Here is a 15,352-nt window from a genome sequence, read left to right on the forward strand (position 1 = left end):
GATTCAACCCTAGGAAATTATCCTCCCTATCTCTAATAGTCTGACAAGCACTATTCCAATGACTTCCTCTTCTGCATCTTGGACATAGCCCTGGGGCATAAGGTGTAACAGATTTTACTATAGTTATCTCTTATCTTTTGTTAGGGCATTATCTCCTTGCTGCTGATTTTGTGCATCTATTGAAGTGTATTGACCTTCTCCTATTAATATTTCTATCGGGAAACCTTGCCACTGTGTTTCTGCAAGCAGTTTCAACAGCTATTTCTTGTCACTGAGCTTCTCCAATTAGACATTGTCCTCCAGATAACACTGCTCTGCATACCTGTTTCCAAATAGTCTTAACTGCCTCTTTAAAGTTTTTCTAATGGTTGATGGTATCTCCATTTGCTCCTCAAATACGGGCAGGTTCTACAAATTTTGAAGCTCTTTTTATTAGGCTTAGGTTTCTCCTACCTTTTCCCCTTGTTCTTAAGTTTTCACTACCACTTGGTTATTCCTTTTGGGGGTTCTTTATGTTAGACTTAGTTCCTTTTTTTCCCTTGTTCTTAGATTTTTTGAGCAATTATTTTCTAGGTCACCACCACTCAATTTTTCCTCACTTTATTCTTTTTAAGCGTTCTTTTCTGTTACTATTAAATCCTGTTCATGAAGATCCCCCTTGTGGCACACTGAGCAGCTTTTCTTCTATAAACCCTGGGCTTATTTCTACTAGGGTTTGAACATATGATCATACAGTGGTTTCCTTATTTTCTAGTCCTTCCCCAGTGTTTCTCCCTGAGGGGTTGCTGCATTCTGAATAATGGCGTTTCATAGTTTTTTAATAACTCCCTAAGGGGTTGCTGCATTCTGAATTTAGACGTTTCAGACCCCATTGTTACTAATTTGAATGGCTTTAGTTATGGCAATTACAATAACAAACAGTGGCCTAGCTGCCAGGAGCAACGAGATTACTGAAAGGAAAACTATCAAGTGCGCATTAGAATTTTTATAGCGGCTTTTCACGTACTACCTAATTGGACCGCTTCAAACGTGTTTCTACTTTCACTTTAATTAGACCGCGTTCCACGCGTCAGGACCGCCGACGGTGTATCCCGATACCTTTTAACCCGTGTTCTACGCGTCAGGACCGCTGATGGCGCGTCCCGATACCCGAGTTCTACGCATCAGGATCCCGATACCTTTCAACCAGACCGCATTCCGCATGTCCCCAGGACCGCCAATGGCGCATCCTGACACCCTTTAACTTTTTTATAACCGGTTTAACTTGTATACAAAAAAAATTTTTTTCAAATATCTTACCTCGTTTTCTTTTATAAGGCCTTCATCTTTCCTTCATGTCCCGGGTTTCGGCATCAGTTATCGCGTTCCCTCTGCCCGCAGAGAGAGACACGACAAACGTCTGAAGCTTTGGAAGTTTATTGTGCACAGTCCCTCTCCTACACTTCTCTTACTCCTAACTTCCGCGCACTCCCAGCTTCCCTTCTCCCAGCTTCTTCCAGCTTCCGAGCACTCCCGGCTTCCAGCTCAGCTTCAGCCTCCACCTCCGCCGCTTCTTCCGCTTCTGCCTCTTCTTCAGCCCCCTACTCTCCCACCCACCAGGCTTATATACACTTCAACCAATCAGGGGAGAGTACACGAGATAAACGCGGACAGCTGCAAGCCTAGGATAGGTACACGAGGGGGGCATGCTCTAATCACATCGTTAACTAGCCAATCATTGGAATTCGCTGGTTGTTTACTGTATAGCTGGCCACTTTTGGCTCAGCGTCAGGCGCCATCTTGACCATGTCCAAAGGCTGGGGGTCCCGGAAACCCCGACAAAACCTGAAAAGACTCCAGCAAGGGAAGAGATCACATTAGTAACTGGAAACCCAACCACAGAGAGAAGCCCGGGGCAGAGGACCTCGGCACTGAATTCACCAGCTACTTGAAAGCAGACCTTCCCAAGAAGCAGAAGAGGGGGCACCTCCCAACCCGCGTCAGAGGCCAGCATCACGTTGGCACTGCACCAGGTAAAACATCACTTGGGGAGAACACTAAACCAGCCTGCCGAGGACGTTCTGTGGTGCCATCACATCAAAACAGACCAAACAGAAGCCACCAGCAGAAAAGACCACACACCACCATCTGGGATTTATCCCAGGAATACAAGTTTGATTCAACATCCAAACTAGTAATAATAAATTATGTCAGCAGAATAAAGAAGAAAAGTCAAGACTTGATAGAATAATTTGATGAAACCTTCTAGCTTTTCATGATAAAAACACTCAACCCACTAGGAACAGCAGGGGACTTCTAGGTGGCGAAAGGAAACTACAAAAATCCACAGCAGTTTCTCCCCAAGTTTAATGGGTAGAAGCTGATCCTTGCTCCCCAAGAAGGAGACAGACAGGTCAGATCCCACCCTGCGATTCAGTGAAGCCTCATCAAGGCACTGAGGGAAGAAACAAGGAAAGAAAAGCCACTCCAGACTTCAAACAAAGAGGAGACACTCTCTGTGTGTAAGGGTCATGGCCATTTGCATGGAGAATCCCGAGGAATCCACACAAAATAATACTGCATAGCATCCCTTCCCCTGCAGGAGAGAGCTGCGGAGTCTGCAGGCTGGGCACAGCTGCTGACCGGCAAATGATCCCCTGAAGTAGATCTGTGGTAGAGATGCAGGAGATGAACGGGCGAAGGAGAATCTGCTTTCTCCTGACGGGGACTGGATCTGCTTTGCTGTGACTCAGTGTAGTGGTTAATTTGAATTGTCAGCTTGATTGGATTAAGAGATGCTGATGATTAAGAAGGTGTGTCATGAGGGCCTGTCTGGGAGTGACTGGAATGTGGGATAGTGAACTGAAGCAGTGTCCCTCCCTAAGTGTGGGCAGCACTGCCCAATAGGATGGTGACTTGGATGGAATAAAGCTGGAAGAACAAGGAAGCAGATGCAGATGCAAGCTCGACTCTTCTTGAATGGGTTTTCGAGTGCTTACCATCTGAGGATATTGGTCTCTCACTTCTTCACTCTTCCAAAGTGGATGCTCCCAGTGATTCTCCAGGGAGTTTCCAGAAGCCTTCCTTCTTGGACTAGGGTAGCACTCTTGATCCTTCTTATTCTGGGGTTTCTTCATCTTGGACTGTGCAGCTGCTGGTTCTTCCAGCTCTCCAGCTGCTGACGATCATTGTGGACTATCCAGCTTCTGGTTGTGTAAGCCAATCTAATAAATCCCCTTTTTATAATCACACTTCCTGTTGATTCTGTTCCTCTGGGGAAGCCCGACTAATACACTCAGGCGTAGAGAATTGTGACCACCACTGACCAGTCCTGGGGTGCTGCAGGAGAAGCACTGCCCACGCATCCAGCTGAAGCTCGTGGATATCACCAAAGGTCCAGCTGAAGCTCGCGGATATCACCAAAGGTCCAGCTGAAGCTCGCGGATATCACCAAAGGTCCAGCTGAAGCTCGCGGATATCACCAAAGGCACCATGCAAAATACCTGCAGGAACTGCCTTCCAGTGAGGCATAAAATGACTGCCCAGTGCAGACCTCACTAACTCAACAAAGCCTTTACTCAGCAGTGGAGTCAGGCACTGGATGGGCTCACTTTCTGGGTAGAAAATGGCCCTGATTACAGGGGAGGTGAGGGTTTCTATAGGTTGTTGGTGGGTGACTCAGTCCTTGAAAACTTTAACAGGATGTGGGCAGAAGGCTGCAAACATCTGGAACTTGTTTTTACTGGGCACAGCTTCTGTTAGGCAGTGTTTTTCCAGGGCAGGGTTGGAGGGTTCAGAGTTCAGGTCCAGTGCTATCTTGTCCTCCAGGGTATTGTCACGGGGACAAGACTGATGTGTGGTTTCACTGTCACTGGGAGAGAATTTCCTTGGGAAAGGATCCCTCTTCCCAGGGACCAGCTATCTCAGATTGATGGTTATCTCCTTTCCAGGATTTGTTTTGTTACTGGGAAACATTTACTGGAAGGATCAAAGTTTTGGCTTCTCTCCTCTTCCCTCCTCCTGGGCCACACACTGTCCTGGAGGGGCGTCGTTTCCATATTCTTCACCTAGAAGCTACTATTTGCAAAAATACCCCTGGCTTGCCCATATGGGTGGGGAGGCCATGGCCTGTGGGGATCAGGGAAGCGCTGACCTTGACGTTCCTGGTCTGGAAGGGTAGAGGTGGACTGCACACCAGGTGGGGTCTGCTGATTCACATCTTCTGTGTGTAACACTCAGGTAGAGACAAAATAGATGTTTTAATTTGTCAGAAGCCAGAGTCGGTCTTTTCTGTTTTCAGTCTTCTTTTCTGCAGTGCTGGAGATGGAACCCAGGATCTGAACGTGCCCGGCAGGCGCACCCACCACTGAGCGACCCAGCCTCAGCCGTCCTTATCCATGCGGTTATTGCCACTATGACAGTGGTCCGCCTTTTCAACACAGCCCTCCTTGCTCTGAGGCTTATTTTCAAAAGGACGTGTTCTTTCTCTCTTCCCCCTTCTCTCCCTCCCTAACAGGATTAGGTACACGGTGTTACCATTTCTTCCCCCAGTTAATCGTCCTTGAACACACCACCACAGGAAGGAGATGTCTGCCAGAGGACCTAAGAAGTGGATATCTCCCAATTAACACCATCGGGGCACCCTAGGACCCCGATGATACCGCATTACCTGTGAGAGTCCTGCTTCCTCAGGTGTTGAAGTATAAGATCAGAGAAGTAAGCGTGGAGTAGAAAGTAAGAAGCTTTATTAAAGAAAAGTAAAGCAGACTTCTCCCGGGTGGAAGAAGGGGACCCAAAGGCGGAATCCATGGGATGAGCAAATCTTGTCCTTTTTATAGGTTTTATTCTCCTGTTCCTTCCCCCTTATCTCTTTCCTTCCTGCCTATGTGACTAGGCCCGGTTTTGCATAAAGTGAGAAGCGGATGGGCAGGGGGAGGGCCAGAGTGATTCAGCCAGGTAAGGGCCCAGGGGGCATCAATTAGCAACTTTCTGCCCCTCGTCCTTGACAAGGGCAGGTAAATTTGGTAATCGCTGGGCTCCGAGGTCCTTGATATTCCATTCTCCCAGGGTGGTCTCTGACTGCCTGTCCCTGGTTCTGGCTTCACTACCAGCACACACCTGAAGGCAACCCTCGAAGAGCTTCTGTAAAAGCCCCGTTTTCCCTTGACAGGCAGAACCACAGCCTCTGGGACAGGAGTCCCTGTGCTTCTCCTTTGCTAGCAAAGCAATAAAATTTCTTTCTCTTTTTTCTCAAAACCATGTCCTCATTATTAAATTGGCATCAGGACAAGAACCAAGCTTTCGGTAACACACCTTTGCAAACATGACAGGGAACTTCCTAGAGGCTCTGCTGTTTTCTGCCAGCAACCAGGCATCAGTGTGACCTCATGCACACTCACTGCCTCCTGTTGTCATGTTCTCAGGTAAATGAGCAATATCAAGTGTGCTCACGGGGTCAACAGGAGCCACAGCGATATTCCCTAACACACCTGCAAGGCAGAAACCACTCCTCTGATTGGGGCCGGGAAGGTGCAGCTACTGTGGGCTGCTGAGAGCCCACCACACCTGCGCAGCTATAGAGGGAGTAAGTGTGTAACTAACACGTGTTTTTGGAGAGAGCATGTGGAATGTATCCAATATGCTAAGTATTCTTGAGGGTCCCAGAGAGTTCACAGTCCAGAGTGAGCACTGCTTGGAGGCTGGTCCTGTGTCACCACGTCCTCCTTCTGACCTGGCCTGCATGCCACACTACCTTGATACCGCCGTTTACCGGTGACGAGTTCTGCTCCTTCTAATGTTGAAGATTGAACACTAGAGAAGCACGCCAAGGCAAGCATATTAAGCAGGTTTTATTTAAAGGTAATAATACAGACTTCTCCCGGCAGGAAGACGGGGGCCATGGCTGATGTTCTAAAGTCCCAAGAAGTGAGTGCACCCTCCATCTTTTATAGGTTAAGGTCTCTTTTGTTCTCCAGTTCTTTTCCCCCCTTATCTCTCCTTCCTGCCTATATGACTAGGCCTGGTTTTGCATTAAGTGAGAAGTCATGGGCAGGGGGAGGGCCCAGGTGATTCAGGCAGGCAAGGGCCCAGGGGGCATTAATTAGCAGCCCCTTGTTTGCAGTCCTTGATAAAGGCAGGTTATTTTGCTATTCAATGGGCTCCGGAGATCCTTGACATTCCATTCTTCCAGGGGCAGTCACCAACTTCCAGAGGCAGATGACTTTATGGCCTCCATTTCCTCGAATTGACCCGATTCCCTATTTCTACACTAACTACCTGTCCTTAATTCTGGCTTCACCCTGACAGCTTTCGACCACATGCAGAACGTGAGCAGGGCTGGCCTGTCTCCTTTGATACAAGCATGACTTCCCAGAAGTTGATGTTAAACACTATTATCGTCCTGTTCTTCATCTGCACTCTTAATTTTAACTAAAATTAAGTACTAATGACTCCAAAAAATTAATCCATATAAACTGAATTACATAAATCATATAAAAATGAAAACATTGATACCTCCGTTTACTGGTGAGGAGTCCTGCTTCCTCAGGTGTTGAAGTATAATGCCAGAGAAGCACGCCAGGGCAAGCGTAGAGTAGAAAGTAAGAAGCTTTATTAAAGAAAAGTAAAGCAGACTTCTCCCGGGTGGAAGAAGGGGACCCAAAGGCGGAATCCATGGGATGAGCAAATCTTGTCCTTTTTATAGGTTTTATTCTCCCGTTCTTTCCCCTCATCTCTTTCCTTCCTGCCTACAGAACTAGGCCCAGTTTTGCAGGTGAGATGTAAAAAGTGAGAAGCGGATGGGGCAGGGGGAGGGCCAAAGTGATTCAGCCAGGTAAGGGCCCAGGGGAATTAATTAGCAGCTCCTTGCTTGAGGTCATTTGGTTATCAATGGGCTCCAGAGGTCCTTACATTCCATTCTCCCAGGGTGGTCTCCAACCTCCAGAGGCAGATGGCTTTCATGCCCCATCTTCTTGATCTGACCCGATCCCCTATTTCTACACTAACTGCCTGTCCCCAATTCTGGCTTCAACATAATCGTCCCTCAACACACAGCCGTGACGTGGGCATTGTGATTTTCCACATACACTTTATCTGCCAGGGCCTGAGGCCACCAGGCTGTGCAGGAAACCTCTTCACTCTCCACCCCAGGGGGAGGGCCTGGGGCAGGCCAGAGGCTGTGCAGGGAGGAGCCCCTCTGCAGCCAGTCCCGGTTGTAACTTGAAACTCGGGTATCCCCCCCCCCCCACCCGGGTGGAAAGTCACCAAACAACCACCAGGAAACAGAAACTTCCGAGAAAGAGAAACTGCTAGGCAGGGGCAGCCCACACCCCTTCCAACCCTAGAGCGGCCCTGCTCTTCCCACCGCCACACGCCAGACAAGCCTGCTCTCTCACGCTTGCGTTGCCCCAGCCAGGAGATGCACAAGGAGGAGTACGAAGTGTCCGTGATGGGGGGCCCCCACAGCTCGGGCCCCCAGACAAGAACCGTGATCAACATGCCCAGCGAGATCTCGGTGCCCGACCATGTGGTCTGGTCCCTGTTCAACACGCTCTTCATGAACTTCTGCTGCCTGGGCTTCATAGCCTTCGCCTACTCCATAAAGGTGTGTGTGCTGAGGGGCGCTGGGGCGGTGGGAGGGGCCGGGTCGGGAGGTGCTGGGAGGTGAAGCTGCCTCACCTGGGGGTGCGCGTGTGGGGGGTGCTGCGCATCGCCCCCTGTGGCTGGCGAGCGTCGCCCCGTGTGTGCCCTCCTCTTTGTGGGTAAGTGGGGGCCGCTGGGGGATCTCCCAGGGCAGGCACAGGAGGGAGCAGCCTGGGGACCCTGGGGTCACTCGTCCCCGTCCCCAACCCAGAGGACTTCTCCCTACTGCCCGATGGCAGCAATACCCCTGCACACTGCAGAGTGTGGCGCCCCACGCTGTCTCAGGCAGAGCACAGGGGACCCAGGGTAACACTGCCCAAGCTGGGGTGAGCAGCCAGCGCGGGGGCGTCCTGCACGGTCTGAGCGTGTGACAGGGGAGGGCAGCGAGGACCCTGGGGGACTGGACAGCGGCACCTGGCTCTCCCCTGACCGCTCAGGGCCCTCTCCATCTCGTCTCCCCAGTCTAGGGACAGGAAGATGGTGGGTGACATCACTGGGGCCCAGGCCTTCGCCTCCACCGCCAAGTGCCTGAACATCTGGGCCCTGATCTTCAACATCCTTCTGACCATCGGCTCCATCGTTGTTTTCATCATTTTCTCGGCGGTGATCTTTCAGGCCATTTCACAGATGAAGAATCATGAGGGCTTCTAGTCTGGCCATGTCCCTGACCCTCCCGAGCTGGCCCTGCACCTGGCCTGAGGCCTGCCCCCTGCACCCACACCACCTGAAGCATTTATACTCGCACATCTGTCCACAGTGGGAGTCAATAAAGTGCGTTGTTCCCGAGTGTGCTGTGATCTCGCCTGGGGAGGGGGCTGGGGCAGTCCCAGCCTGTCAGAATCTGAACCCCACTCCCTCTGTGGCAGGACATGGGCAGGACAGACAGAGGGGCCATGGAGCAGGGAAACAGCCTAGGACTCACTGGCAGCTGCAGAATCCGTGGTCACACACAGTAAGGGTTATGGGACACCCATGCTGGGAGCTGTACCCACAGGATTTGTCCACGCTTGTGCACACCTCAAACAAAATCCTGAAAATAAAATGGGGTATGGTCTGACCTCACAGGGAGGTACAGGTAGACTATGCTCGGTGGCAAGCTGGGTCTCCGGTAGAAGGGGATCTTTGCGACGTCTTGACGGTTCAAGTCCCAACCTAGGCAGCCCTGCTTGCCAGAGTCCAGGCTGGAGGAAAAGACCGGGTCCTGACACATGGACAGAGGGGCTGCCACCCTGACCCCATACCAAGCGGAGGCTGCAGAAGTGCCAGGTCCGCCCCTTCCTAGTCAGAGACAGCCCTGGTCTCCCCCGCGAGCACACTGGGACCCCCAGGACCCAACCTGCCGCCCCCAAGGGCTTTGGGTACATTGCAAACCCACCAGGGCGGTTTAGGCAGCAAAAAGCTGCAGGACGTGGCTCAGTCCCAGACACCGCGTGGATTTGAGGGACGGGCTTAGGGTGACTCGGGTAAAGGCTAACCTGGAAACGCACTCCTGGGACTTGGGAGTGATGCCCTGGGCGCACCCGCGGAGGAGGCGTCACCGCCCACGGCGGGGCTGCCGGAGACTTGCAAGCGGTGGTCGCCAGAGCAGAGGCGGAGATTCGGAGGCTTCGACCACACGCATTAGGAGCGACGAGAGTGTCTAGCATCTGCAAGGCAGAGGGACTGAGAAGCGTCGCTGACTGGCCACTACCAGCAATGGGTTTGCGGAAGGACCACCGCCCCACCAGTCTCCAGTCACGTGACCTCCCGGCTGAGGTCGGTGGTCGGCAGGGGGCGGGGCTGGACGAGCGATTGGGTTAGCATCTGGGGTCCTGGGCACCAGAGTCCCCTTGGTTTGCATCCCTGGGCCGCCTGGAATCGGAGCGCTGCTGCGGGACGGGAGGGGTGAGACCCAGGTTGGTCAGGCTGTACAGGGAAAGGGGCGGCAGGCAATCCAACTCATCGCAGCAGGGAGTCCAGAGCAAGGTTAGCCCGGGGCGCCCCTAAGGCTACCACTGGAGGGCTGGACACAAACCCGGGTAGCAGTGTAACGTCCATTTGTTCTTCCCCGAAGGCCAGGGACCCTGGGCTACTGCCCCCCACCTTTGGTCTGTGCACTCTCTGATTTCTGTCCCCTGCAACCTTACTGGCGGCCTGAGGGCATAGAAAGTTCAGGCTCTGGGGCCATGGGAAGTTCAGGCTCTGCCCATCCAGTTGAGACATCAAATATGGGGAAAGACCCGTTGCCACCTAGCACTGAGCACCCACAGCAAGAGGCCAGAAGCCTGTAGAACCTGGGGAATGTCTGCTACTGAAGCCAGAATTGGAGACAGGTAGTTAGTGTAGAAATGGGGAATCAGGTCAAATGGAGGAAGCAGAGGCCATGAAAGCCACCTGCATCTGGAAGTAGGAGACTGCCCTGGGAGAATGGAATATCAAAGACCTCCGGAGCTCATTGATTACCAAATTTACCTGCACTAGTCAAGGACTACAGGCTGGCAGCTGCTAATTGATGCCCCCTGGGCTCTTAACTGACTGAATCACTCTGGCCCTCCCCCTGCCCATCCGCTTCTCACTTTATGCAAAACCGGGCCTAGTCACATAGGCAGGAAGGAAAGAGATAAGGGGGAAGGAACAGGAGAATAAAACCTATAAAAAGGACAAGATTTGCTCATCCCATGGATTCCGCCTTTGGGTCCCCTTCTTCCACCCGGGAGAAGTCTGCTTTACTTTTCTTTAATAAAGCTTCTTACTTTCTACTCTACGCTTGCCCTGGCGTGCTTCTCTGGCGTTATACTTCAACACCTGGGGAAGCAGGACTCCTCACCGGTAAACATGCTATCACTACCACAGAGGGAGTGGGGTTCAGAGGGCCAGAGGATTCGGGACAGAGTGCATCCTTGGGTCAGGACTCAGAGGTTGTAGAGAGCCACACCCTGGATCCTGGGCAGCTGCTGCCCACAGCAGGAGGCCAAAAACCTGCAGAACCTGGGGATGTGATGTTACTGCAGAGGGAGTGGGGTTCAGATTCTGCACAGGCTGGGACTGCCAGGGTCTTGCTCTATCTGCCTTCCTTATGCAACAGTGTCCACTTTACCTTTCCAATACAGCTGTTGCTGCCTGTTTTTTAAGACTTGTTTTTCTTTTCCTCTTCTCCCTCTCCCTGTCCCAAGCCTGGGGGTGGGGAACAAGATTACCCTGAGTACTTGAGGGAAGACCCACCACGGGAAGATGTCGTCTGAAGCACTAAGACGTCACTATCTCCCAAATTAACAAGTGGATTTTCAACACGCCATCAGGACACAGCTGGGACCCCCTTTCAGGCAAACCTGGAATGTGGTATTTGAAGAGCTTGTTTAAAAGCCCTGGTGGGTACAACCAGTCTCCAGAACTAGAGTGCTCTGTGTTTCTCCTTTGCTAGCAAAGCAATTAACGGTTTTCCTGTTTCTCAAAACCGGGTCCTTATTATTTAAACTGACATGAATTGGTGTTAGGGAAAAGAACCCAGCTTCCGGTAACACCTACAAACACAGGAGCTCCCCAGTCCATCCCACAAGGCCAGGGCTACACATATTCACCCAGAACCAAAAGGGTGGAAAAACACCAGGGGATTCAGGATACACGGCATCCTTGGGTCAAGACTCAGAGGTTGGGGAGAGCCACACCCGGGATCCTGGTCAGCTGCTGCTCACAGCAGGAGGCCAGAAGCCTGCAGAACTGGGGACATGATGCTACCACAGAGGGAGTGGGGTTCAGATTCTGCACAGGCTGGGACTGCCCCAGCCCCTCCCCAGGCGAGATCACAGCACACTCGGGAACAACGCACTTTATTGACTCCCACTGTGGACAGATGTGCGAGTGTGAAAGCTTCAGGTGGAGTGGGTGCAGGGGGCAGGCCTCAGGCCAGGCGCAGGGCCAGCTAGGGAGGGTCGGGGACATGGCCAGACTAGAAGCCCTCAAGATTCTTCATCTTCTGTGAAACGGCCTGAAAGATCACCGCCGAGAAAATGATGAAAACAACGATGGAGCCGATGGTCAGAAGGATGTTGAAGATCAGGGCCCAGATGTTCAGGCACTTGGCGGTGGAGGCGAAGGCCTGGGCCCCAGTGATGTCACCCACCATCTTCCTGTCCCTAGACTGGGGAGACGAGATGGAGAGGGCCCTGAGCGGTCAGGGGAGAGCCAGGTGCCGCTGTCCAGTCCCCCAGGGTCCTCGCTGCCCTCCCCTGTCACACGCTCAGACCGTGCAGGACGCCCCCGCGCTGGCTGCTCACCCCAGCTTGGGCAGTGTTACCCTGGGTCCCCTGTGCTCTGCCTGAGACAGCGTGGGGCGCCACACTCTGCAGTGTGCAGGGGTATTGCTGCCATCGGGCAGTAGGGAGAAGTCCTCTGGGTTGGGGACGGGGACGAGTGACCCCAGGGTCCCCAGGCTGCTCCCTCCTGTGCCTGCCCTGGGAGATCCCCCAGCGGCCCCCACTTACCCACAAAGAGGAGGGCACACACGGGGCGACGCTCGCCAGCCACAGGGGGCGATGCGCAGCACCCCCCACACGCGCACCCCCAGGTGAGGCAGCTTCACCTCCCAGCACCTCCCGACCCGGCCCCTCCCACCGCCCCAGCGCCCCTCAGCACACACACCTTTATGGAGTAGGCGAAGGCTATGAAGCCCAGGCAGCAGAAGTTCATGAAGAGCGTGTTGAACAGGGACCAGACCACATGGTCGGGCACCGAGATCTGGCTGGGCATGTTGATCACGGTGGTTGTCACAGGAGCCGGGCCGTGCGGGACCCCCAGCACGGCCACCTCATGCTCCTCCTGGAGCTTCTCATAGTGTGCGGGGCGCCCGGCACTGGGGTACATCAGGATGGAGTGGGAAGACTGGTTCATGCTGCTCACGGGAGCCCAGCGGTGGGGTGGCTGGAGGGTGGCTGGCCTGCCCGCCCCTTCTCCAGTACTTTCGGTTTCTCAGAAGTTTCCTTTTCCTGGCTGTTGCGAGCTGGGAATTTGCCAAGTATTGAGGGGTGGAACTAAAACTAGGATCAAATTACTCTAGGGAAGAGTGGGAGGGAGGACCGGGTGGGCGGGGCTTCCTGTCCAGAAACCCAGACCAGGACCTCTCAGCTGACCCCTCCTGGGGGCTTTTCCCAGCCTGGGAGTCTCCCAGCCCTGCCAACAGCAGGAGGAGCTCCTTGTGCACGTTCTGGGCCCATTCAGCCCCCCACAGCCCCTCACCCCCGGTCCCTGAGGGTATCCGAAGCCCGCACCCCACTGTTGATACTGCTGTGAAGGTCAGGCAGCCAGTGTAGGTGATGACAGTGCAGATTGAGAGGGTGGGGACTAGTCCCTAGGGAGAACTAAGGCTGCTAACAGTGACATCCAGGCCTGCTCTCCCAGGCACCTAAGGTGACCAGGATCAACAGAGAGGGGCGTTCTCAGTGGATAAGGACATCCTTGGTCAGTCTGATTCAAACCCAGGAACTGACCCTGGAGCTAATCAGTAGCCTTGCTAATGCGCATCCTCGAGGCCCATTTCAGATGTAAAAGACCCGGGGCTCACCTGTGGAGCACCACCAGTCAGAGGTGGAAGAGTGGAGGTGCAGCCCGGCTGACAGGAGCTGTGTGCCTGGCTACTTGCGATGCCCATTTAACAGACTTCGTCCTTGCTCTGCCCAGAACATGTATAAGCTCCTGAGCTGGCGTAACAACGTGGGATTTTTCTAATATCAGGCCCCCTCTGGCATGGCGGGAGTTCTCTCTTTTGTTTAAATAAGTCCTGCTGTGTTTAACTTTCCCTTCCATGATTGTCTGTGGATCTTATTCATCAAAATTCTAAGACAAGAACCCAGAGGAAATCGGCAAAGCCGGGAATCCAGGCTCATCTCAAAACTCCAGTTTCATGAGGACGTGAGAAAGGCAAGTCCACCCACTCCCAGGGAGACCCAGCTCTGGGGAGCCTTCTCTTTGTGGTACCGTGATGAGAACCAGGGCCCAGTCCGATTTCCCCCATGTGAAGATCAAACAGCTAAGAAACTCGGAGGCAACTTAGAAAGCAAGTTTTGTTAAAGGATAGAATAGACAGACTTCTCCCGAGGGAGAAGGGCATCCAGCGTTTGTACCCGGAGCAGGCGCAAACCATTTCCAGGTGAGTAAGAGAGGAATCAAGTTTGGTTCGAACAAGTGGGTTTTTTTCACGCAATGTACATTCAACCTAACCTTCCTAATGATAGCAAGTCACAAATAAATTGAAGATTCACTCCGGTGTTCACCTGGAGTCCAAACCCATGGACTCACTGAAAGAATTTCACACGGAGACACGGGTTAAAGCTAAGCCAGAGTAGTTCCGCTTTATTCAGAAAGGAGTGTGTTTATGTAGAGCCGGGTGTGGGCTGGTTGGTTGGGGCATGAATCGGGGTGAGAGTTGATAGGACGAGTCCTGTTGCCCCGGGTTCAGGTGGAGGTGTTGGATACTGATTGGGTGTGGCGTGGCGCGGCGGGAACAGCGATGGGAGGGAGAGTCCGGAAGAGAAGGCTGACCAGCGCCATGTTGGGAAGAGTAAGAGCAGCGACCTTATATTTATCTTTTTTTTTTTTTTTTTTTTTGGAATGGGGTGTCGCTCAATCTGGCTACTTCCTGCTGGATGGGATGGAGTCTAGGAAGGGGTAGAGGGTTTCGGGAGAAATATGGTCAGGAGACCCCCTAACAAGGCCGAAAAAGGGAAGGTTTCTTGGGGGGTGGGGTTGGTGAACGTCCCCTGTAGCCACAGGTCCTGATTGTCTCATTCCATTCCCTCAGGTGGTAAACGGGTGGAATGAGCCAAGCGTCCTGGTGAAGGGATGTGAGGAAAGAGTCCCATGAGCTGAGTAGTTTTTCCTTAACAGGTGGTGGTAAGATGTCCCCTGGGGGATGTGGGGACATCATCTTAGCCAGTGGTTGATAGTACCTGAGCAGAAGCTGGTTGAAAGTTTGGTTAGAAATAGCCTGAAGTTGACGTTGAAGGAACTTTAACAAGCAGGGTAAAAAGAGAAAAGTGAGAAAAATGAGGAGTATTGGGCCCAGGATTGGGAGTACCCACGCAAGGAAGGAGGACTGAGCCAGAATCAAAGAGGAGAATCAGGAGTATGTCCTTGAAGCCTCGCAGCCAAATCCTGTAGTTCTATAATGTTCTGTGCAACCACCCGGATTCATTTATGTAATAACAACATTCTTCTCTGAGGAATAAACAAGTGCCTCCTTCTTCGGCTGTAAGAAGATCTATGGCCCTGCAGTTTTGTAGTGTTACCTGGGTCAAAGAGGTCACCTGTTTCCGTAAGGAAGGTAGGGATTCGGCTGTTGAAGCAAAGGCGCCTTCAAGTTTGGTGTTCAGATCTTCCGTGGCCCACAGAGAGTGCCTGAGGGCTCCGCCTGAAAGAGCAGCTCCGGCGATAGAAGAGGTTAGTGATATTCCCATGAATATGGGTAGGAAGGCAGCTCGTTTCTGCCGCGGGGAGGGAAGGAAAACAGATTGAAGTTCAGAGGAACTATAGAGGGTCAATTGAGGCACCAGTGTGATAAGGACACAGGGAGAAGTGGAATCGATGTGGAGCTGGTTACCAACGGTGGCGTTGCACCAGAAGAAATGCCCAGGGTGGGTATATATGGTGTTTGTAATAGTGGTATTAGTGTGGCAGGTTATAGTTGAAGGATATATTGAGGATGAGGATGTGAGAAGGCAATGAATGAAGTGATCTGGTTCAGGTTCCCATAAGGGGACAG

At 52.5% G+C, this 15,352-nt stretch overlaps 2 protein-coding genes across 2 annotated transcripts; one reads left to right on the forward strand and one right to left on the reverse strand.

Annotated features, from left to right (window-relative positions):
• Positions 1-7,254: 7,254 nt before the first annotated feature.
• On the forward strand, positions 7,255-8,406 carry LOC124960461 (interferon-induced transmembrane protein 1-like). The gene is made up of 2 exons (XM_047519227.1): positions 7,255-7,582; positions 8,083-8,406. Exons 1-2 carry the CDS (start codon positions 7,397-7,399, stop codon positions 8,269-8,271), a joined length of 375 nt encoding a protein of 124 aa, XP_047375183.1. The 5' UTR covers positions 7,255-7,396; the 3' UTR covers positions 8,272-8,406.
• A 3,004-nt stretch (positions 8,407-11,410) lies between these two features.
• Positions 11,411-12,570, reverse strand: LOC124960459 (interferon-induced transmembrane protein 1-like). Its single transcript, XM_047519226.1, has 2 exons — positions 12,238-12,570; positions 11,411-11,737 (listed from the first exon to the last, which is right to left on the reverse strand). Exons 1-2 carry the CDS (start codon positions 12,484-12,486, stop codon positions 11,546-11,548), a joined length of 441 nt encoding a protein of 146 aa, XP_047375182.1. The 5' UTR covers positions 12,487-12,570; the 3' UTR covers positions 11,411-11,545.
• Positions 12,571-15,352: the final 2,782 nt, after the last annotated feature.

Source organism: Sciurus carolinensis, chromosome 11, assembly GCF_902686445.1.
Source record: "Sciurus carolinensis chromosome 11, mSciCar1.2, whole genome shotgun sequence".
Classification (NCBI taxonomy): domain Eukaryota; kingdom Metazoa; phylum Chordata; class Mammalia; order Rodentia; family Sciuridae; genus Sciurus; species Sciurus carolinensis.